General features: G+C 42.9%; 1 protein-coding gene across 1 annotated transcript in view; it reads right to left on the bottom strand.

Annotated features, from left to right (window-relative positions):
* SLCO4A1 (solute carrier organic anion transporter family member 4A1) overlaps positions 1 to 23,952 on the bottom strand; it is a 330,005-nt gene that overhangs the window by 95,524 nt on the left and 210,529 nt on the right. The window contains exon 7 of the mRNA XM_078651610.1: positions 12,500 to 12,695. Within this exon, the coding sequence (XP_078507736.1) occupies positions 12,500 to 12,695 (196 nt within the window). The remainder of the gene's footprint in view (positions 1 to 12,499; positions 12,696 to 23,952) is intronic.

Here is a 23,952-nt window from a genome sequence, read left to right as displayed (position 1 = left end):
GCCCCACACAATCATTGAGCAAAAGGGAGAGGTCACCTACCTGGTGGACCTTGGAACTCCCAGGAGCCCCCTCAGGGTGCTTCATGTAAACAGGCTCAAGGCATATGTCGACAGGAAGGACATGGGCTTGCTCATGGCCACAGATGAGGGACAGGAGGAAGAGAGTGACCCTCTCCCAGACCTGCTCACTCAGAATCCTGATGATGGATCAGTAGATGGTGTTGTCTTTTGTGGCAGCCTCTCTGAACATCAGCAACAGGATTGTAGACAAGTTCTGCAATCCTTTAGACATATGTTCTCTCTGACACCCAGCCAAACTGATTGGTGTACCCATGAAGTGGACACTGGAGACAGTCTGCCTGTCAAGAGTAAAATCTACAGACAGCCTGATCATGTCAGAGACTGCATCAAGACAGAAGTGCAGAAAATGTTGGAGCTGGGAGTCATTGAGCCCTCAGATAGCCCTTGGGCTAGCCCAGTAGTTCTAGTGCCAAAGCCTCACACCCAGGGTGGTAAGAAAGAGATGAGTTTTTGCGTAGACTACAGAGGACTCAATTCAGTCACTAAGACTGATGCACACCCAATACCAAGAGCAGATGAACTTATAGATAGATAGGCTTCTGCCAACTACTTAAGTACATTTGACCTGACAGCTGGGTATTGGCAAATCAGGTTAGCTGAGGAGGCCAAGCCCAAGACAGCATTTTCTACCCCTGGTGGGCATTATCAATTTGTGGTAATGCCCTTTGGTTTGAAAAATGCACCTGCCACCTTCCAAAGGCTGGTGAATCAAGTTCTCACTGGGTTGGATGACTTCTGTGCAGCATATCTTGATGATATAGCCGTCTTTAGTTCCACCTGGGAGGATCACCTGGTCCACCTGAGGAAAGTGTTAGAGGCACTGCAAAAGGCAGGTCTCACTATCAAGGCCACTAAGTGCCAGATAGGGCAGACACAGGTTGTGTACCTGGGCCACCTTGTAGGTGGAGGCCTGGTTCAACCCTTGGAGAGCAAGATACAGGCCATCAAGGACTGGGCTCCTCCAACCACCCAGACTCAGGTTCGAGCTTTCTTGGGCCTGACTGGTTACTATAGAAAATTTGTCAAGAATTATGGGTCCATTGTGACTCCACTTAATGACCTGACAAGTAAAAAGATGCCAAAGAAAGTTCAGTGGACAGCAAGCTGTCAGAAAGCATTTGATGACCTAAAGCAGGCCATGTGCACAGCACCTATCCTAAAGAGTCCAGACTACTCCAAAACATTCATTGTCCAAACAGATGCTTCTGAGTTGGGTGTGGGAGCTGTTCTATCTCAGCTGAATTTTGATGGTAACGACCAGCCCATTGATTTATTAGCAGAAGGCTGACCCCCAGAGAGAAAAATTGGTCAGCTATTGAGAGGGAGGCCTTTGCTGTGGTGTGGGCCCTGAAGAAGTTGAGGTCATACTTGTTTGGCACTCACTTCAAGATTCAGACCGACCATAAGCCCCTCTTATGGCTAAATCAGATGAAGGGTGAAAACCCCAACTACTTAGGTGGTCCATTTCCCTACAGGGGATGGATTTTACAGTGGAGCATAGACCTGGTACTGATCATGGCAATGCTGATGGGCTCTCCAGGTATTTCCACTTAGAGCAAGAAGACTCACCTGGTCAAGGTTAGCTTATTGTCCCAAAGTTTGGGGGGGGTCATGTAGGAGAGTAGGGTCTGCAATCCTATGATAACCCAGATTTTTTGCTTTTTGCTTCACTGGTTTACGACTTTCCCTGGCTGTGGGCCTGCTAATCAGACCCACAGCCTAGCTGTTCTCTCTATTCCAAATTGTACCCAGGTACTGAATTGGCACTGGGCCCTCTCTTGTGTCCCTGTAACCAGGGCAGAGGTGTACCCAGAGGTCTCCCAGGGGCTGCAGCATGTATTATGCCACCCCTGGGCTGACTAACTAAAACAGACACAACTGGCTGCTTGACAGCTGTGGCAAGGTGGTGTACACACCCTTTGCTTTAGATATAGTATTCCTATGTCTAACCCTAAAATGGACACATATATTCCTATCAGTCACTCCTATGGCAGGCCTTATCAATCCTGAAGGCAGAGTGCTTGGAATAATGTGAGATGGTGCTCTGGCATGAGCTGAGCCCGTTTGCAGCTTGCGGAACCAAGTCCTAATAGCTGTTCCATGATAACGTATACCATATACTCTTAAGTGCATTATAATCCTCGCGGTTATATGCCAACTCTGGTATCGCTTTATCAAAACATGTCGAGTAAGGTGTCATACGAATTGGAATACTAACCCCTCGCCAATTCTGGCGACGGGGTTAGCATTCCACCCTTCTAGAGGGACACGACATGTATGTAACTGTGAACCCCGGTTAAAGTTAACTCAAGCCTCAGCTCCACAAAATGGATGCTGCCACCGAGACACAAGTCTGCCCTCCTGCTGCTGGGAGTCCTTCCAGCAACGGAGGCCTGGACAAAGGGTTTCCTGTCAGGGGCGGTGCCAGCACCATCCCAGACAGGATTTTGTGTATCCCAGGTAGGCAGGGCTTTAGAGGAAGGTGACTGCAAGTGGCACCCCGGTGCTCACTGTGCATAGGCCGGCTTGAACCAGTTCCAGGGGCACTCCAGCCCCTGAGCTGGGGAAAAGCCCGCCAAAGGAGAGGGGTGTAACCACCCCCCTCCTAGTCCCACCCATAGGGCAGGACTTAGTCGCGTGCCAGCCCCCTTTCCCAGGATAAAGGTAGGAGCAGGCCCCCTTCCAAATCAGATCATCTTTGAATCCTGAAACTACTTTCCACGAAAGGAACTCAAGACTTCTTCTCAAGATTTCTCCCTTGTGACTAAGGAGTAGTCACCCTGCAGCAGCAGGCACCATCCAAGCATCGCGGTCTGCTGTAAGTCTCTCCTCCGGATCGAGACTGCCCAGCTCGACGAGAACCGGCTTCCCTGGCACCTCTGACCTCTACCTGCATCATCAGCCCAGCTGAGATTCGTGGGTGTGACGAGACCTCGAGGGACCGGCCATCTTCAAGACTGCACGATGCTTGTCCAGCACGACCACCGAGTGACCCTCGACTGAGTGCTTTGGGGTAAGAGAAGCCCCGACCCTGAGCAGCTCCAGCACCGAAGTTCAGCCCCCTTGCATCCACGAGATCTGCGTGGGGCCCTTCTGCTCTTTGCTGCTCACCGCGTTGTCCAGGTCACTTGCCCGTTGGCTAGTGACCCTCCAGACGATGTCCTACGTTTGTTTCACCGCTGGTCTAGCTCCTCTGGACTGGCCCTTGTCTCCTCTTGAAGGGGAACTTCCTCGGACCCTCCTGGTCCATCCCAGATGCCATTTTGTGTCTCCACATGGACTTGCCTTAGCCAAGGCTTGTTGCCTCCTTCACCGGATCCAGCACCGCCAGCAGCAGACATCCGACGTGGGACAGCTCGCAGACCTCCAGCCTGGTCGACATCAGCGCCCTGTTATGTGCAGCAGCAGAATCCAGTGTCACCTCTTCACCTGGCTGAGTGACCTCGTCCGGTGCCATCCTAGTGCCCACCTAATCACTGGCTAGTGATTCAGAACTTGGTCCCCTCTGCTTACAGGTACTCTTCTTCAACTGATCCAGTCCTTGGATCAGCCCGGAACATCTTCACTGGTCGCCTGCCAGCAACTTTTACTTCAGGCTCCTGGTTCATCAACGAAGAAATCCGACGACATTTGAACCCTATGCAGCCGCAGCCCCTGGGCTAGGTAAACCGAGTACCCCGGTGCTCCAGCGTAGACCAACTCTCTAAGTGTCTAGATCCACTTTCGTTTTTAACCTACCTAGTCGGGTTCGCCCGAGAACACTAACTTTTGCTTTTACTAGTATCCATAGACTTTGTCCCGCATTACGCGTGAGAGTTCCCACTCTGCACACGACATCCCTAGGCCTCCTGCTTCTAATCTAAGGGTTCAGCATTGTAGGCCTAGCGTTTCTAAAGTCCATGAGAGTAGTACTTACCTGCTAGTAATTTCGCATTCCACTTGTATAGTATATGGTTTTTCGTGCCCCTCGGGCATTTGTGTAATTTGTGCGACTTCGTAAGAGTTTTGTTGTGTGCTTAGCTCCCTGACTCATAAAGAGTTCAGGGTAGTCTTGTTATAAATAAATATCTGTTTATTTTCATAACAACTTGTGTGGTGTCCTTTCACTTGGTGTTCAAGGGGTAAATGTGATGGTAAAACAGCTGGCTTAACACGCCCTCTAGAGTTTAGCCTAAAGACTGCACGTATCCATGCTACTAGGATAGCTGGTCTATCAGGTTGACTTACAACCAAACATCAATAAGGGTTGTTTGGACTGATACAAAGTGTTCACTAGAATAGTGAACATTATATATCAGGCCAACTTCTCACAATCGGGCCTTCAATTATTATCTTTAACATGATCTGTGTGAAAAGTGCAAGAACAGAAAACAGAAGCATGGATGATTTGTGGCCTCAATGGAAGTACTAGTATGTGTCTACATAAAGAGTAGGTGAAATAAAACCAAAATGACAAAGTGATGAGCTAGAGTCTAGCATATTTATTAGTCATTTAAAAATAAAGACAAATATCAAAAAGCTCCAACTTGCACATTAAAATGTAGCTTTTTGTATATTTTGTGTTAGTGAATTTAAATTATATCACATTTTGTGTATCTGTTTGATGCATACTTGTTTCTGTAGTTCACAAACTCCGCCTTCGGTTAAGCACCCTCAGCCCCACGGAGGTGTTGAGTTCATGGTTGGAGGAGCACACCAACTCAAAGATAATCCATCCCAAAGAAAAACGATAATGAGGGCGTTTACTCAGGACACAGCTGCATGTTCCATGGCGTTTATTAAGCACAACTTAAAGCGGTGTGTTTCGGAAATGACTAACAGAGAAGGGGGGAAAAGGAAGTCATTGTTTGGCAGGAGGTTTCCTTGTGACAGCATGTTGTGGTTGCTGTTCTCTCTCCACAACTTCAGGTGGGTCTTCGAGGCTATTAAGGCTTAAGTAATGCGACAAATGAGGGGTTTACCCTCTGAGAGAAGTACTGCATATCATAGATATATATAGGTGTATATTCTTGCGTAATCTTTTTTTGTTTCAAAACCAACAGCTTTCAAAGTCTCCATTTCTATATTCATGTGTGACATTTCGTCATCTGCACTTCAGCCAAACAATGTAGTTCCTGCAAAAGCTAATTTTGTAGTTCTCTGTTGCACTTCTGTTTTCAGACACGTCAACCTAAGCTAGGAACTACATCTCATATAGATTCCATGGCAACAACACGGCGCCGCTAGGTCTGCTATATTGACTGCTCTAACAAACATCTGATTGGGGACATGAATTCCTTCATCAGATACCTTTTGGAAGTCTTGTCTGTCTTCTTTAGGCTACTTGTCACAATAGTTTGGGAAAGAATCCCATAGGGAACTATCATATCTCCCCAAAAGAGTAGCAGCACTTGTGACCTTCATTGTAGATGCAGATGTATCATGCATCTTCCTGCCTACTGAGTCCCTACATCTACTTTCTTCCTCTGGTTGGATGGAGGACTAAGGAGGTACTGCATGTGATTTTCTTGCTGCAACCACAATAAAAGCTTCTGGTGCAGGATCTTGTCTGAGAAAACAAGGTCCTGATCCGGCAATTTGTACTTTCTTAGGAGAGTAAAAATGCAGACTTTATTGATGCATGTGTGAGGAACAGCTGCATATCAGGCTTATGAATACCAGGTACCAACGGAAGTAAGGGCCTTGAAGATATTTTTTGATGTAAGGTCTCAAATATGACTGATATTGAGGTAGTCGGAGAGTTCATGCCAATGTTCAATCTTGCTACTCGTCTCACTAACACATCTTTGAAAGTCATAAGGTCATCAAATGGTGAGACTGTTGTTGGAGGTATATGAAATGAAATGAAAATGAAATGTATAAAGCGCAATACAATAACCCGAAGGTGTCAAGGCGCTGGATCATAAAGTAAACATATGCCTTGAGGTCTTAACTCAGAGTCAAAGGTTAATCAGCCATGTCTTCAGCACCTTCCTAAAGGTCAACAGGTGAGTATATCTGTCAGTGTAGGTGAGTAGTCTTTGATAGAAGATGGGAGGAGGCTGTCCAAGATGGTTTATGTCTTTATTAATGAGAGCTTGTCCTCCTGATTGTCTCGTCCATCTTCAGGACCGAGAATGAGAAGACCTCTCTCTAGATCTAGATACAGGACGTGAACCATGGTGCCTCCTTGGGGATGGACGTTCCTGGTGAAGTACTGGATAAATGTATCTCAGCCACTACTCTAAATGTAGAGTACGTTCATGAATGATCTGTATCAGGACTGGCAGGTACTTTTTGGTGGCTTTGAAGCCACTGTGGTGAAATTTGAACGGACAGCATTAGAGATCTTGTTCTGATGTCAAATGTAGTTTAAATGGAGTTCGTCACATTAACGATGGTGGTTTCGACATCCATTGTGGTGTATTCGTCGCCAACTATGATGACGTCGATTAAAGTTTGGGTGGTGACTACGGTGTTTCTTTTGAATTCAAATGGTGTTTTGATGTTGGGTGTCTCATCGACGTACCTGACAATGGCGAGCATGTAGGGAAATTACCTATCTTTGACATCATGCTCATCGACGTTATGCTCCTTGACAACAATGGGATTCAACTCAACACTCTTCCTCTGGTTTCTTCTTTCCTTAGATTTGCCCTGGTAGAGTCCTGGTGTGGGAAGAGGGTGCGCTGATGGAGGATTGACCTTCCATATGTAACCTCTTGATGATCCAGCTGCCTCTTCATGTTGTTTTCCTCCTTGGAGCCCACGCAGACTGACCTTCTCGCTGCCCTTCAGCATTCTTTTTGAAAAATGATGAAAATGGCGGCAGGATTCTAGAAGGTCGTCTTCTGGAAGGCAAAGAAAGCAGACTTTGTGGAGGTCTGAATGTGCTTTCTTTTTCCCAAAGGAAGGGCAACTCACAAAAAGGGGAGGCATTTTAGACAGGAAAATAAAATACTTTCCTGTCAGAAAGAAGTCTAAATCTGTTGTATGTCTGGAAAGACGTTGAGTAACTGACAAGTCAGGGTTTTGAAAAGGTTTCCAATTATTTTTTAGCCAAAAAGGCAGTCACACCAATGGCCATGCACCTAAATTCCAAGGGTTACTGCAGAAGCAAAGATCTTCCACCACGCCGCCTTGAGGTTAATCCCTAGTATCAGATGAACTGACTAATACTGGTGATTAACCCTGGAGAGAAGTGGGAATTGGCTAGAGAGAGAGAGAGAGATAAGCCTATCAATCAGGAGAAGAACTCTGCAATAGGAATACAATCCCAACAGGCAACCATACATGAATACTTCAGAATCAGCCTCAGATGTGAGTCTCTCATTAAACATACCAAACAAAAAATACTATAAGAAATTTGAGCCCATGTTCCTTGAGCACTGACCTCCTGTGCGGAATCCTGAGCATGTATTCTTCAGTCTATGCTCAGATCATTCAGAAATCTTTATCTGTCGTCAACAATGTGTTACTTCACACAACAAGACCTTTTCCTTTAGACACCGATTTCATATTCAAACTGAAATTGCTAGGGTATCCTTGAACAGAAAAGGGTATATCAAAAACTGGAATTTCACGATAGTTGGAAGCTATCAGGAAGGGACTGATCTCCAAGAGGGGTTGCTGCTCCCCAGCTTCCAAGTGAAGTTGTCCAGGTTACTATTGTTGCTGGCGGTGGGGCTTGGATCCAAAAGACGGTGTTGAATAAGCCACACAACCCTCTTTTCATACAGATTGATAAAGCCAAGCAGGGGCCTGGGTTTCAAAGCCTGACGTACTAGTGTTTATCTGGATCCTTCTAGAAGATTACTGAGCGTTTTCTGTCAATCAGAAGGCTGTCTACAGTGGGAGACTGGGACAGACAATTGAAGGTTGAATAAAACATATAAAGCACTGGAGTCTTTCTGAAGATTATTGAGCGTTTCCTGTCAATTAGACATGGTCTCTGGCAGGAAACCGGAGCAGGGAGTGGAGGTCTTTAATTGTTTGGCAGGACAGCTGAAAAAATAAACAACAAGGAAGCATACCAGAGGACCTTTCAGGTCAGAAGGAAACAGAGAGTTTTAACTAATCAGCACTACCTTTTAGGGTATTTGATTAAATAAACAGACAAGCATATCAGGCAACCTTGAGGTCAGTAGGAAACATAAGCTTTTAACTAATTTTGTGAGAAGTTGACCTGGTATATGTTGTCCACTAATTATAGTGGGCACCTTGTACCAGTCCAAACAACCCTTATTGATGATTAGGTTAAAGACAACCTTTATTGAAATCTATCCTAGTGGTAGCTATGGAGAGCAGCCCTCCTCTTTCCCGCCTTCATTACCTGTCTACTTCTTCAGCTCCTTACCCCCTACTCTGAATCTTTCCCATTGCCTGCTTTCCCCCTTACGTATTTATGCTTATTGTTTATATCAACCTTACAAGTAACTATGTTGCCATGCTCTAATAACTGTGTAACCTTTGTAACAATGTAACCTGTGACTATGATCTGATGCTCATGTAAAGCGCTCTGATACCTCCGGGTCTAGCCAGCGCTATATAAAACCTTTAAAATAAAATAAAATAAAATAAATAAAATAAAACCTATATCTAAGTAAGGGGTGCATGCGCCACCTTACACAGGCTACAGTACCAGACATGTGGTGTCAGTTAGAATGGTCTCTCAGGGGTGGCATAATACATGCTGCAGCCCCTGGGAGGGCTCTGGGGTACCCATGCCCTGGGTACATAGTATACCATACTAGGGTCTGATAAGAGTACTCCAGTAGCCAATCTGGAGTGCACCTAAAGTACATGCAATCAATTTAGGGAGAAAGCAGATAAACTGGGGTCCTGATTAGCAGGATCCCAGTCAGACTAGTCGAAAACCAGCAAAACACCAGGAAAAAAGTGGGGGTAACCATGCAGTCAGATTCCACCTTCCTACACTCTTTGCATTAGCACTTAGGTAACGAGATCTTTAAACAGTGCAAAGAAGACTGCAGAGTTCATAGCATCTATCTAACTGAAAAAAGGTTATTATAAAAGAGAACAAACAGCAAAGGCATAATGGAGTATGACAGGAAGAGCTCAGTGCCCCAGGTTGCCGTTTCGAGGAGCCAGAAAAGTGAACTGACCTAACTGTCACCTGTGTGGCATGATAGAATAGAGGGGGTACTGTAAGGCCCTTAAAGGCATAGTGCCAGTTTTCCTCTCTTATGCTTTTCTTTGCAGCCCATTCGCTACCACTGTTCCACATTCCCTTTCCTATTAAAAAAGGTTTCTGAAAGGTTTTATACAGCCACTTTTTCTATCAGTGACATAATTTTTATATGACTGTTTTTTTAATGAATATATATTTATATATATATATATATATATATATATACACACACACACACACACACACACAAATATTTTTTTAAGGTGCTCCGGGATCCTGCTAGTGGGCGGAACAAATCAGTGCTTATGACTGTTGCTGAGGATCCCCTGAAGGAGAACTAGGTTTACACGTAAGTAACATTTCCTTCTGCCTCGTATGATTCTCACTGATATTCATGAACCTACAATAGAGTAGCAAGCATATCCCTACTTTGAGGCCAACAATGCAAGTAACAAATATATATATATATATATATATATATATATATATATATATATATATATATATATATATATATATATATATATATATATATATATATATATATATATATATATATCCAAGCTCCTAAATCTCCATGGGATTTACCCCATAAAGATAGTAGCACTCGCAGGGGTTAGTTCCGACATTGATTTTATTTCGGGAACTGCACAGCAACAACGACACGTTTCACCATAGGGCTTCTTCAAATTGTGCAAAGAGCCGCGGCGCCTGTCTGCCTATAAAGACGTCATACATATTATCAAAAGCAAGAGAGGACTATCATACATATCTACAAAAGGCCGCCATCTTAACATATAATTACGAATATCGCAGCAATACGGGTGTTCAATACCCAGATGGTTGGCCCATCCATATACAATATATACATATATACATAGATGATTTAAATAAATCATAGGTGCATAAAGCCCACGATGGGCTGAGATACTCCTTAACTTCGCATGTAATACACATACGCCCATTATGGGTTAGTTTTAGGCAGAGTCGTTATGTCAAAAACATTTCATCTCGCCCTGTATGGGCTAAATCAAAACACATATTTAAAAAAACATTGTCTTAAAAATTAGAAATTTTCATCTGTTCATATCTTAATCTGTTATGACATTTATAATATCATGCGGGATGGATGTATCTAAAAGGCAATGAGATGATTACAGGTACACTCAATAAGATGCCTCCGTTTCATATTGGGTAGTCGTGAGCAGAACAATATTTCCCCCTTTATCAGAAGGCTTACATACTATGTCTGCATCCTCGCCCAGATTCTTCAGGAAGGCGAGATCTCTGAGGGACCATCTGGTCTCCAGTCATTTTCTTCAACCAGGAGAAACCTCCAAACTGCCTGCTCTTAATGGTTTTTACCCATGTGGCCGTTGCAAGGCTTGCAAATTTAGCAAGCGGACACTCACCTATAAAATACCTGGATTGGCGAATCCTAAACGGATTATGAAATTTTTAACATGCTCCACGCCTTATGCAATCTACTGTCTTACTTGTCCATGCGGCTTGAATTATATCGGCAGCACGACCAATGCAGTTAAGCTGCGTATTTTGGAGCATATGCGTGCGATCGCCAAGAAAGACGAATCTTACCCTGTAGCAAGGCATTTTGAAAGGATGCATAGGAGCAACAGGGACCTGTTGTCCTATGTTTGCCTTGACAGTGTACCGGCTAACATCAGAGGGGGTGATAGACTCTTAAAACTTAGACGTCTTGAATCCAGGTATATCATAGATATGCAGAGCAAAAATCCCAAAGGTCTCAATATGCATGAAGAGCTAGCAGTACATTTAGGCTGACAGGCATAGTGACATGATAATTCTGAGATTAGCATCTTATTGAGTGTACCTGTAATCATCTCATTGCCTTTTAGATACATCCATCCCGCATGATATTATAAATGTCATAACAGATTAAGATATGAACAGATGAAAATTTCTAATTTTTAAGACAATGTTTTTTTAAATATGTGTTTTGATTTAGCCCATACAGGGCGAGATGAAATGTTTTTGACATAACGACTCTGCCTAAGACTAACCCATAATGGGCGTATGTGTATTACATGCGAAGTTAAGGACTATCTCAGCCCATCGTGGGCTTTATGCACCTATGATTTATTTAAATCATCTATGTATATATGTATATATTGTATATGGATGGGCCAACCATCTGGGTATTGAACACCCGTATTGCTGCGATATTCGTCATTATATGTTAAGATGGCGGCCTTTTGTAGATATGTATGATAGTCCTCTCTTGCTTTTGATAATATGTATGACGTCTTTATAGGCAGACAGGCGCCGCGGCTCTTTGCACAATTTGAAGAAGCCCTATGGTGAAACGCGTCGTTGTTGCTGTGCAGTTCCCGAAATAAAATCAATGTCGGAACTAACCCCTGCGAGTGCTACTATCTTTATGGGGTAAATCCCATGGATACTTAGGAGCTTGGACATTACAACGGGCACACCCCCGTTTTGTGTGCACCCGCTCACGTGTGCTTCTGGCTGGTGTTTGGGAGCTGAGGATATATATATATATATATATATTGGAATTCAATTTAACCGGGTACAAAAGCTTTTCTGATTAGTGAGGGAGAGAGGTGAATTTGTATTCAGTGAGACAATTTGAAGATACCTCGTGGACTTGGACTGCTAACAAGGTACATGCTAAGTTGGCTGTGGACATCTAAAGAAGCAGTATGAAGGCTTGGTTACCTTTCTAATGCTACTGGTAGAAATTAATGTAGAATTATATAGGGCTACTTTTATTATATGCCCACATCATTATTACAATAATTACTTACCATTTATGCTATACTAGAATAAGATGCAATACACATCTGCAGGCCCATTATTGTTGTGTTTGGTGACTCATCAGAACTAAGTGGGGCCCCCATGGGGAAATATTTACCCTCTTATGGGCTCTAGCCCGTCTGCATAGTCTCCAAACTGCATTAATTGTTCCCAGATAATTTAGAGAGGGATGTCTGTTTTGCCTGTTCTGCAGAAAATGTACACAAATTTAGGAGGTACTTGCAAGTCCTTAGGTGTTGGACGGCTCAGGGAAAGGGCAGGACTGGGCTGACAATTCAGCAGGCCAAATTTCCAAGGTAGCACTGTTACACTGTTTTTGTCTTAACAAGAAGTGGTGACTGGGCCAACCAAACAGTGATTGCATTGCCCACAGAATCTCTGCAGTCCCCCTGCGGCTGAATTAAATGTAACGGATCCCATCAGGGCAATCTAACATCGATAACTACCTTTGAGTAATATAATAATGCTTACCTTCCGTCGTAAGAAGCTGTAATGCCAGCCACAGGCATGTTTGGGCAGTGAATGAGGAACACAAACATAGCCATTAGACTGATCAGTGCACACAATAAACTGAATTTGATGATTCCAGAACAACGAAGTTTCATCTTATTTACAATGAATCCTCCAAGGAATGTGCCCCCTCCTCCAGCCGGGACCACAAGATAACCTGTGTGAAAAAAAGGACAGCAGTATTACAGTGTACAGATGTATAAGAAGGAATGGTTTCTTATTAACTGTAATCCTAGTTCTCCCTCAGGGGACTCTCTATTGAAATCATAAGCACTGAGTAGTCCCGAACATGTCGGAGCACTTCTTTAAAATACATCTTCTTAAGTATAGATGTTCGCCTTACTTCAGGATACCAAAACTAGGTCATAATTATTTTTTTTTTTTTAATTCAGCCTAGAAACTTTAATTTGTATTTAAAAAGGGTCCACATATCATTACTAAAATAAGAAAAACATCCAAGAGTTGAGTACTTTTTTCTAATCAATATAATTCATAAACCTTTTTAAAAGGAGATGGAGAAGAAGAAAATGGGCAATGTAGACCTATAGGCTGCAGTACTGTAGTCATAAAAAGTGGCACAGACCTTTACGTACAGGACCATAATTCACAAACAATTGATTTGTCTTACGTATATCTTTTGTTTTATCTAGATAACATTTTAGGACCCTTCTCACAATGGCTTGACTAATGTGAAAATCCAAAACAACTTGGGCAAGGATTTCAGAGGAGCTCTCATAACCACCTTATTGCTATGAAATATTGTATATGGTTCATCATAACATAAAGCTTGAATATCACTAACTCTACGTGTAATGTGGCTTTATGAATATCATTCAATCAATCAATCAGGAGTTTGTTGAGCGTGACTTCTCACCCGTAATGGTCTCAAAGCTCTGGGTGGGGGGGGTGCAGATTCCAGTCCATCAAGGAAGGGGTCTGTCGAAGAGCCAGGTCTTGAGGCTTCCCGTGAAGATGGGGAGTGATGTTGTCTGTCTGAGGTGGAGAGGTAGGGCGTTCCAGGCTCTGGCAGCGAGGAAGGAGAAGGAGCGGCCTCCTTCTGAATAGGTTTGAAAGAGGGTGAAGGAGGGGAAGGATGGCTTAATGGAGGAAAAACCTTTTTGATACCCTCTGAGAAGTCTTTAGTAATTGAGACTGAGAAAAAAGAGGCTTGTAAAGGACATTTTGTGGAGACAGTAATGGCTGCCAAGCGGACCTTAACAGACGAGAATCGTAACCCAGATTTGGCCAAATGAAGTATGTCTGGGAGTAAAGATTCTTCTTGGTATGTAATTGTATTAATGTTCTTATCAGAACACCAGAACCTCTTTCACTTAAAACAGTAAGATGTATGCCTTGATAGACATATAACTTCTTTTAGAATGTTCATGCATTCTTGAGGTAAATTCAAATGTCCATAATGCACGCCTTAAGGAGCCATGCTGATAAACTCAGAGAAATTGGGATGGATCATCTGGCCTCCAAACTTCATGAGATCCTGTCTGCATGGCAGCCTCATGTGAGGATGTTCCAACATGTGGAGTTTAAAAAAAATATACTGTGTGAACTAAACCCGAAAGTATCAGAGCGCTTTACATGAGCACCAGTGGCATTACAGATGGACGCATTCATTTTTTGTTGTTAGGCAAGGAGAGATTAACAGCCTGATTCATGTAGGTAAATTGCACTCGCAAAGGGCCAGATTCTCAGAATCTGGCCCTTTGCGAGTGCAATTTTTGCATTTGGTATTCATGATACCAAATGCAAAAATCGCTATGTAAGAATTTGCATATTTGCGTGGAATGGCATTTAAGGAATCTCTAATAGAGATTCCTCAAATGCTATTCATGACACAAAACAAAATAGCGATTTTGGACTTTTGGGGCCGCTATTTACCGAGAGGTCAGACCTGTCGGTAAATAGCAAAAACTCAGAAAAATGCTTTTAAAAGCATTTTTCTAAGTTGCATGTTGCACACACACATGTCCTTTGGACATGTGTGCGCGCAACACCTGTTCAAATGTGCATTTTAGGGGTGCTACAGGGCGTCCTTTGGACACCCCTGGCACCCTTAAAATCGCTATCTCATTTGCGAGTAGCAAATTGCTACTCGCAAATGAGGGATACTCCCCATTCATTCCTATGGGCCTCTTGGCCCATAGGAATGAATGGGGAGTATTTGCGAGTAGCAAATTGCTACTCGCAAATAAAGAACATGTAGGAATCGCTATTTAAGTAGCAATTCCTACATGAATGCCGTTTTGCGTGTCCTCAATAGCGAATCGCTATGATTCGCTATTAGGGACACGCAAAACGGCATGTATATGAATCAGGCTGTAAGTGATTTGCCCAGAATCACAAGATGCTGAGCGTCCCTGCTGAGACTCAAACCAGGTTACCCAGCTTCGATGTCGACAACCGTAGCTGTTAGGCCACATCCTCTCCCCATGTGGGGTAGGTCTGTGATCCACCAGAGCTATTAATATCATTCTGACCTAAGTGTAAGACAGTTTGATGATTACTGACGGAATCAGGTGTTTAGGAGGAAAACCGTAGAGAAATTTGTTGGCCCAGTCGACCCATAGGGAATTTCCAATTGTCCCTGGATGGTAAAATCTTGGGCAAAGGTTTGGGCTTTTTTGTTTTTGCAGATGCAAATACATCTATGTAAGGAAAGCCCCAGGTGCAGATGTCGTGAACAATGGCGTAATACAGCACCCACTCATTATTTTCATGAGGAATCCTGCTTAGGGAGTCTGTTTATATATTCTGGACACCCGGCAGATGAGGTAGAGTGAACCTCATGTTTCTGACCAGCAACCAATTCCATATTGTTTGGGTTTCCAGTGATAAGGCTCTTGACTTTGTTAGGGCTTCCATTGATAAGGCTCTGGAATGTGTACCTCCTTGCTTGTTCAGATAGTACATCGTTCTATCTTGAAGGATGGTATGAAAGATTTCAGGGCCAAATGGACAGCTCTTAGTCCCAGAAGGTTGATACAGTAAGTAATTGCCTTCGCAGTCCGTGCTCCCTGAGTTTGAAGGTAATCCGTGTAGTCCCTAACCTAACAGAGAGCCATTGGTCACTATTGTTTGAGAGGGAACACCCTGATGAAAAGGCATCCTTTGTAGGAGATTTTTTGGTTGACACCACCACTAGAGGGATTGCTTCGCTTTTAGGTAAAGTGTGATCGAGTCTTCCCAACTGCCTGAGTATTGACTCCACTGGTCATCCAGAAAGCCTTGTAGTGGTCTCATGTGGAGATGGACATTTAGCATCAGAAATGTACAAGATGCCATTGAGCCTAGAAGGGATGACACTTTTTCATGAAAGATTGACATTTCATATGTATGGATAAAAGTCTCTTCTCCAAAATAAACACATTAATGGTGACAATAGTTGCTTCTACAGAATGAAGAGACTGAACTGGCGATGAGATTGATGTGTAGGCATTGATATGAAGACCAAGTTGACTGAGAGTAGAGACCACGATTTGATAATGATGTTATACTTGTTGTCGCATTGACACCTTGATAAACCAGTCATCTGTATACACACAGATGAATATTTTGAATTTTCTGAGATGTGCACCTACCATTGCCATGTAGTTCAAAAAAAGTTCTGAGGGCTGATTTGAGCCCAAAAGGAAGTAATTTGTAGTGGTTGTGATTGTGGCCTACTACCTACAAATCTCAGGAATTTGCTGTGTTTTCTGGCTATTGGGGGTCTGAAAATATGCATCCTGAAGATCTATGAAACAGAGCCAGTCTCCTTGATGGATTTGAGGATACATTTGATGTAAAGTTAGTATTCAGATTTTTTTCTCCATATCCATTTGTGTGCGCTTTCAGAACTAGTTTTAGACCTGTATTCGTTTTTCAAACCTTTCTTTTTCACAAAGAAATAAGGGGCATTAATCCCTGTTCCTCCCTGGCTGAGAGGTAACCAACCTTCAGCAGAAGAATGTTCACTTCTGATCTCAGCATTTGTATATATTGATTAGATGATTTTGGTGGAATATTTGGTGAAGACTTTGTGAATCTGAGACAATAATTATTTTGTACAATTGTTTGGAGCCTGCAGGAGGCTTTTCTGCTTGAGCAGAATGATGGCCACCTCTTGCCTGTTGTTGATGCCGTTGATGCTGTTGAAATAGCCTTTGTTACTGCTGTTGGTGGTGTCCTTCAAACCACTGAGGTGTTTGAAACTTTTGTGAATAGAAATGTCTCTGGTAAGGCTTTTAAGGGTGTGTTCTCTGTTCCTTCAATTTATCTAGACCAACTATTTTGAAAGTCTTCAATTTGTGTTTAATGCAAGCCATCTCTTTGTCTGCCTTCCAAATAGAGTGTTACCAGAGAAAGGGACACTGAGAATCCTTTGTTGAGATTCCTGCTTATGAGCAGCCAAGAATGTCACCTAAGAGCTAATCCGTGGCAATATCTAGGGGTCGTTAGCAAAGATGAGGCAGCAGCAGTGCTGAAACTTGGTTAGAGACCATCATGCCTTCATTTAAAATGTCTATGAAGTTCCCCCTGAGGTCTGTTGGGACATCATCTGTAAATTGTTGTAGGGAGTCCCATAAGCGTCTATCATATCTGCAGAGAAGGGCAGATGCTCTCGCAGCTTTCACGTTCAAAGCTGCTGTGTCACTACCTTGCCCCCCACCGAGTCTAGTTTCCTCCTTTCTTTGTCTCGTGGAATCGTGGATGAGGGAGTTGTAGAATAAATCTTTTTCACAGCCAAAGTAACAACTGAATAAGGAGGGGGATCTGACCACAGGATTTACGGGTCCTACTCCGGAGGCTTATATTTTTTCTGAAGCCTAGATGGAGCTGTTGTGGCTGAATCTGGCATGTGGAAAAGTTCCATAGCTGATTCTAACAAACCTGGAACCAGAGGCAGAAAATGTATAGCAGCAGAACGTTGGTGAGGAGTCAAAAATATCACCAACGTAGACATTGAGGGAGCAAGCAATGAAAGGATTATCAGCCAGATTCATCATCGGCATGTTTTGCGAGTCTGTAATAGCGAATAATAAGGAATCGCTATTACAGACTCTCAAAACGGGATTCATGTAGGAATCGCAATGTTTATTGCGATTCCTACAGCTTCCTTATTTGCGATTAGCTAATTGCTAATCGCAAATAAGGAATAACTCCCCATTCATTCCTATGGGCCTAGAGGCCCATAGGAATGAATTGGAAGACATATCAATGTGCGAATCGCTATTAGCGATTCACATTTTGATTTTGCGATTTCAAGGGTGCAGGGGTGTCCAATGGACACTCTGTTGCACCCCTGAAATGACATTGGATGCTGGTGTTACGCACACACATGTCCTTGGGACATGTGTGTGTGTAACAAACAACTCAGAAAAATGCACTTAAGTGCATTTTTCTAAGTTTCCGTTATTTACCACGAGATTTGACTTTGCGGTAAATAGCGGCCCAAATTTGCGAATTCGCAATTTTTAAATGTTTCATGAATTGCATTTAAGGAATCTCAAATAGAGATTCCTTAAATGCAATTCCTCGTAAATTTGCGAATTGTATAATTGCGATTTTTGCATTTGGGATGATGAATCCCAAGTGGAAAAATTGCGCTCGCAAAGGGCCAGATTCTCAGAATCTGGCCCTTTGCGTGACGATTTCACTTTGATAAATCTAGCTGCTAGTTTCTTACCCAGTAAGCATCTGTTCTTGGCATGTAGAGCTGTAGATTCACATGCTCGGCGTACTCCTGCCATCTAGTGTTGGACCCGGATGTTTGCAAGTTGTTTTTCATCGAAGAAGTCTTTCAAGTCACGAGGTAAGATGACTCCTCCTTTTGGTAATATTGCGCATGGGCATTGACTCCATTGTTAGATTGTTTTCCCGCAAGAGGGTGAGAATGGAGTACATAAGTGTAGTAGAGATGTCCATGCATATGAATGTATAAGTATGAACTGCAACAACTATAGGTTCCAAGGAGGCAGTGGCTGCATGTGAATCAACAGCTCTACATGCCAAGAACAGATGCTTACTGGGTAAGTAACATAATCCGTTCGAGGCATGTGTGCTGTAGATACACATGCTTTGCATAGACTATAAAGCAGTATACTCCTAAAGCGGTGGCTAATCTGTAAATGTTGCAGATGTTTGACAAAAGTGTTTTAAGCACTGATTGCCTACATTTGTTTGTTGGTGTGCTAACACATATAGACATTAGTGTCTGGTAAATGTGTGTGGTGGTGTAGCTACTATACATATGTCAGCTAGAGGGATGTTACCTAAAAAGGCCATAGTAGCCCCTATTTTGCGATTGGAATGCGTTCTAGGTGGTATAGATAAAATTATTTTAGCTTTTGCATACCATGTTTGAATGCATTTAACAATCCATCTTGAAATATCAGATTTAGAGCTGAGATAGCCTTTGTGAGGTGGAGCAAATGCAAAAACAGTTGTTTTGTTTTGCGAAAATCTTCGGTCCTTTCTTTGTAGTATAATAAGGCTCTTTCCACATCAAGAGTGTGAAGAGCATGGTCTGCTACAGAATCAGGTTGAGGGAAAAACACAGGTAACTCAACTGATTGGTTTAGATGAAAAGCAGAACCTACTTTGGGAAGGTATTTGGTGTTGGTGCGAAGTACTATCCTGTCTTTGTGGAGCTGAAAGAAGGATTCTTCCCAGGTTAATGCCTGTAGCTCACCAACTCTCCTCAATGAAGTGATTGCCATGAGGAAAGCAACCTTCGTTGAAAGAAACTGTAAAGGACAATTATGCAATGGTGCAAAAGGTGGACCCATAAGCCTTGTAAGGACAATGTTAAGATTCCACACTCGTACAGGGGGAATTTTTTTGTGGTATTAACCTTTTCAAGCCTTCCATGAAGGCTTTGATTACTGGAACTTTGAATAGTGATAAATGCTGGCTTTTGCAAATATGCAGCTACCGCTACAAGGTGCAAACAAATAGATGTATAAGCCAGTCCAGTTTGCTGTAAGTGCAACAGGTAACGGACAATGTTTTGTAAGTAGCATCTAGAGGATTGATTTTGTTGTTATTACAATAGACAACAAATATTTTACATTTTGCTGCATAACCAGCTCTGGTAGGAGGCTTTCTTGCTTACTTTAGAATAGTCATACAGTCTGGTGGTAGATTTAAATAACTAAATCATACAATCAAGTAAATGTACTTGTGCCAATGTGCACTGTAGGAAAAAGGCAAATGCTAACAATTTTGTGTAATTCTCCAATTTCTTATATTTGAATAAAGATTTTTGCACAAATACTCAAAACTCATATACTGTGTTCATTGTTACTTCGTAACAACATGTATATTTTATACAATTCTTTGATCTGTTTAAATCACAGATTACATATTACAGCCTATAACAACCACATAATCATTCTTCCATAGGCAATACCAATGCATTTCAGGGCTTATGTCCCTTCATCAGGGGCCAATCTGTAAAAAATAAAAAGAATGTGCAGGTTAAACCTTCATTCATCCTCTCAAAAGGTCACTTCTGCTCTGTTCAATTTACGCACATGAAAGTAAATACAAAGGGATAAAAAAAAGGTGTTGTCCAGTTGTTTGTGTTGAAATTAAATGTCTCCTTCCTTATATACACCTCAATTGGTGATCAGTACACGAGTCCCACGCCATGTGCACCTTGCACTTAATGAGGTTTAGTCAAGTGACTGCTGTTCACCACCTCTTCATTCGTGATTTTAATGAGCTCATGCGCAATATACTCACTGAAAATTAAAGAATGAACACTGCAGCTACAATGCGTATAGAAACTCTATGGATAAAAAAAAGAGAAAAATGGTCCGATACTATATCACAGCCGCCAAACTTTTGCGCTGTATGCTGCTAAACTGCAGTGCTAAAAAAGCTCTAGATAGTTGATACAGAGACTTTTCAAAGTCAAAGTCAAACAATCTTTATTTCGACCGTTAAGGTCATAAAAGATGAGCAAGTAAACAAGCATTAGACCATTAACAATAAAAGCATGTGTTAAAAATAATTCATCACTGTTAAGATCCATAAAATCATTTAGAAAGTTTCAGAAATGCATTTTTAGGCTAAAATCATTTTCATAGTTTCAAATGTGCATTATTAAACTGATTTAGGGACAAATTGTTCGTGGCGCATTGGAATCCCTTATAATTTTTGCACGGACTCTCCACATTGCTGTCAGAAATTTCGCCATAACGAACACTGTTGGAGGTGCAAGGTCAGTTTTAAGGACTCTGTAGGCTGGGGCATAAGTTCGAAAGCCCAAGTTCCTTAAGTACGGGATGAGCCAGTAGCTCCTAATTTTCCTGTAAGCTTTACAAAATAAGACCACGTGTACGTCACTTTCAAGCTTGTAATTGCACGCAGGACAGTTAGGTGAGACCAGGTTACCATCCCAGTTTTTAGTAAGCGACCTCAACGATAAGGAACTGTATCTCCATTGTAAAAAAAAAATTCTGACGTGCACAGGGGACATTGCATCAAGGGCATATTCAAAGCTATAAGAGTCTTTTGTTTTAATGAATATATCAGTTAGAGAGCCCTCCCGGACTGAGCTGATGGAACTTTGCAACATAAAATCATGGAAAAGTTTAGAAAGTGCTTTCCGGGGAAGCCTTGCAGACGTTACTTCAGGACTGTTCCATAGCTCTGGGACTCCAAGGGTCATACACATGTCTCTAATATACTTGAGCCATTGAATTTTGGAGACTTGTATCGTTCTGAGGAGCTCCTGTAATTCACTTCTATAGTGGCCCAAGTCTTGACTACTCCACAAGCGCCTCCAATAAGTCAGTGGTTTCAGGCTCAGTTCTTTGCTGATTGGGCACAATGCCAAATCCATTCTCAGCGGAAGGAGTGGAGTGCTCGAAGGAAGGGCCGTCAAGTGTCTAATGAAATTGTTCTCGGCCACTTGTATGGAGTGAAGTGATGTGTGTCCCCATAGTTCAGCCCCATAAGTTATGCCACCTCGTGCTTGGGCCTTGTAAATTTGTATTGCTGGCGCCAATGGGCGTAAGGGGGATTTTTTTGCGATTCTTGTGATTGCTCCCGCCCTCTGGATTAGTTTAGTGGTTGCTTTCCTTTTGTGTGGTACCCAGGTTAGATTTTGATTAAGTGTTATGCCCAGATACTCAATCACTTGAACTCTCCCCAGAGATGTTGATCCCAGGCGTGGGTTTGGGCAGCTTTTATGCTTATGGCTCAAGGTCATAAATTTGGTCTTCGCTGGGTTTATTTCTAATCCCCTTTTATTACAGAAGTCCAGGAATCCATCCAGGATCCTTTGTAGCCCCATTGGTGTCTTTGACAACAGCAGGGTGTCGTCCGCGAACATAATCGCCGGGACCCTACTGCTGTTCAGTTGTGGGGCATCAATATTAGGGATTCTGCACAGGTGCTCTATCACCCCATTCGTAAATAGACAAAACAAAGACGGCGCCAGCACGCATCCCTGTCTTACCCCGCGTTGGACAGGGAACCTATCTGTAAGCCTACCTCCCTTTCCGTATCTTACCCGGGCGTAATTGTCTGTGTGGAGCCTAATGAGAATCTGTAGAATATCTCCCGGAACGCCCATGTCCTCTAGTACCGCCCACAACCTGGCCCGAGGGACCAGGTCGAAGGCGGAACGGAGGTCGACAAAAACTGCGTACAGTGACTTTTGTGCTTGCTACTCCACAGACCTTGTATTATGTAATCTTGGAGAGGGGCACCCCAACTTGTCAGAGATGCGTCTGCTGTGATCACGGTCTGAGAAATAGGGTCGATTAAAGGCCGCCCTTTTGATACATTTTGCGGGTTCAACCACAGCAGAGAGCGACGGGTGTGGTTGTCTACCAACACTAGATCAGTTAATTGACCATGCGACTGATTCCACTGACGTGCTAAGCACTCTTGTAGAGACGCATGCGGAGTCTTGCATGGGGTACAATTTCAATGCAAGATGCCATCATTCCCAGCAGTTGCATGAACACTCTGGCTGGGAATGTTTGTTGGATTGAAACTGTAGTATCGTAGACTGAATGTTGTGAATTCTGGCTACAATGGGAAAGGCTAGAGCTTTGAGAGTGTCGAGAGTGGCTCCTAGATAAGACTGCATCTGTAAAGGAAGCCCAGTTGATGAAGTAAGTCTACTGTGGTCTGAGTGTTTCGTAGACAGTTTTGGTAAGTGCTGGCTTTGATGAGCCAGCCTTCTAGGTAGGGGAAGACGTGAATATGATGTCTTCTGAGATGAGCTGCAACTACTGCCAGACATTTGGTAAATACTCTAGGAGCAGTAGTCACTCCAAACAGGAGTACTTTAAACTGGTAATATTTGTCCGCTATTACAAATCTGGGGTATTTGCGATGAGCTGGATGAATTGGAATGTGAAAATATGCGTCTTTTAAGTCTAGAGTAGACATAAAATCTCCCTTCTGTAAAAGTGGAAGTACCCGTTGAAGGGCTACCATGTGAAAGTGTTCTGACAGAATATATTGGTTTAACTCTCTGAGATCCAGAATAGGTCTTAAGGAGGCGTCCTTTTTTGGGGATCAGAAAGTAGAGAGTAAACCACTGAACCTTAGTACTGTAGTGGAACTGGTTCTGTGGCTTCCTCTAGTAAGAGAGATTGTTGGAGCAACTGCAAGTGGTCTGGCAACAATTTGTAAGAGTGAGGTAGAATGTTTAGAGAATTGGCGGTAAGCTTCAGACAATAACTATGTTGGATAATTCTGATCACCCATTTGTCGGTTGTTATAGATTACTAAATGGGGAGAAACTGAAGTGTGGGGAAGTGACTGCTTATTAGGAGAAGGGGAGTTACGGGATGTGGTGCCCTTACCCCTGCCTTTGGAGTTGTTTGTTCTATACCCTCCTCTAAAAAAGGCTATGGAGGAAAAGGTATGGTTATTACCTATTAAAGAGGTGTGGTTTTGAACCCTGCTCAGTAAAAGGAGCGGCGAAAGGAGCCTCTGTTTGAAGGATGCTGGAGCGCTCCCATGGACTTTGTCACTTGGGTGACATTTTTCATTTTCTCAAGTGCCTGATCGACCGCAGACCCAAAGACATGTTCATGGTCAAATGGTGTATTTAAAATAAATTGTTGCACTTCAGGCTTAGAGGTGGAAATCCTTAACCAAGCATGCCTTCTCAGTAGGACGCTAGTGTTGACTTCTCTAGCTGCGGTGTCATCAGCATCTAACACACATCTTATTGAAGAATTGGAAATTAGCTTTCCTTCATGTACTTCCTGAGCTTTTGCTTTATGCTCATCTTGGAAATATTGGAGCAATTGTTCCATTTCATCCTAGTGCACCCTGTCACATCTGGCTAAAAGGCCCTGCATGTTCGCAATGCACCAGTGATTGGCAGCTTGAGCAGCTATGCATTTGACAGAAACGTCTATTAGCTAGGATTTCTTATCTGCGGA

Source organism: Lissotriton helveticus, chromosome 7, assembly GCF_964261635.1.
Source record: "Lissotriton helveticus chromosome 7, aLisHel1.1, whole genome shotgun sequence".
Lineage (NCBI taxonomy): Eukaryota > Metazoa > Chordata > Amphibia > Caudata > Salamandridae > Lissotriton > Lissotriton helveticus.
Note: the sequence above shows the minus strand (reverse complement) of the source record. Positions and strands in the feature narration are given on the sequence as shown.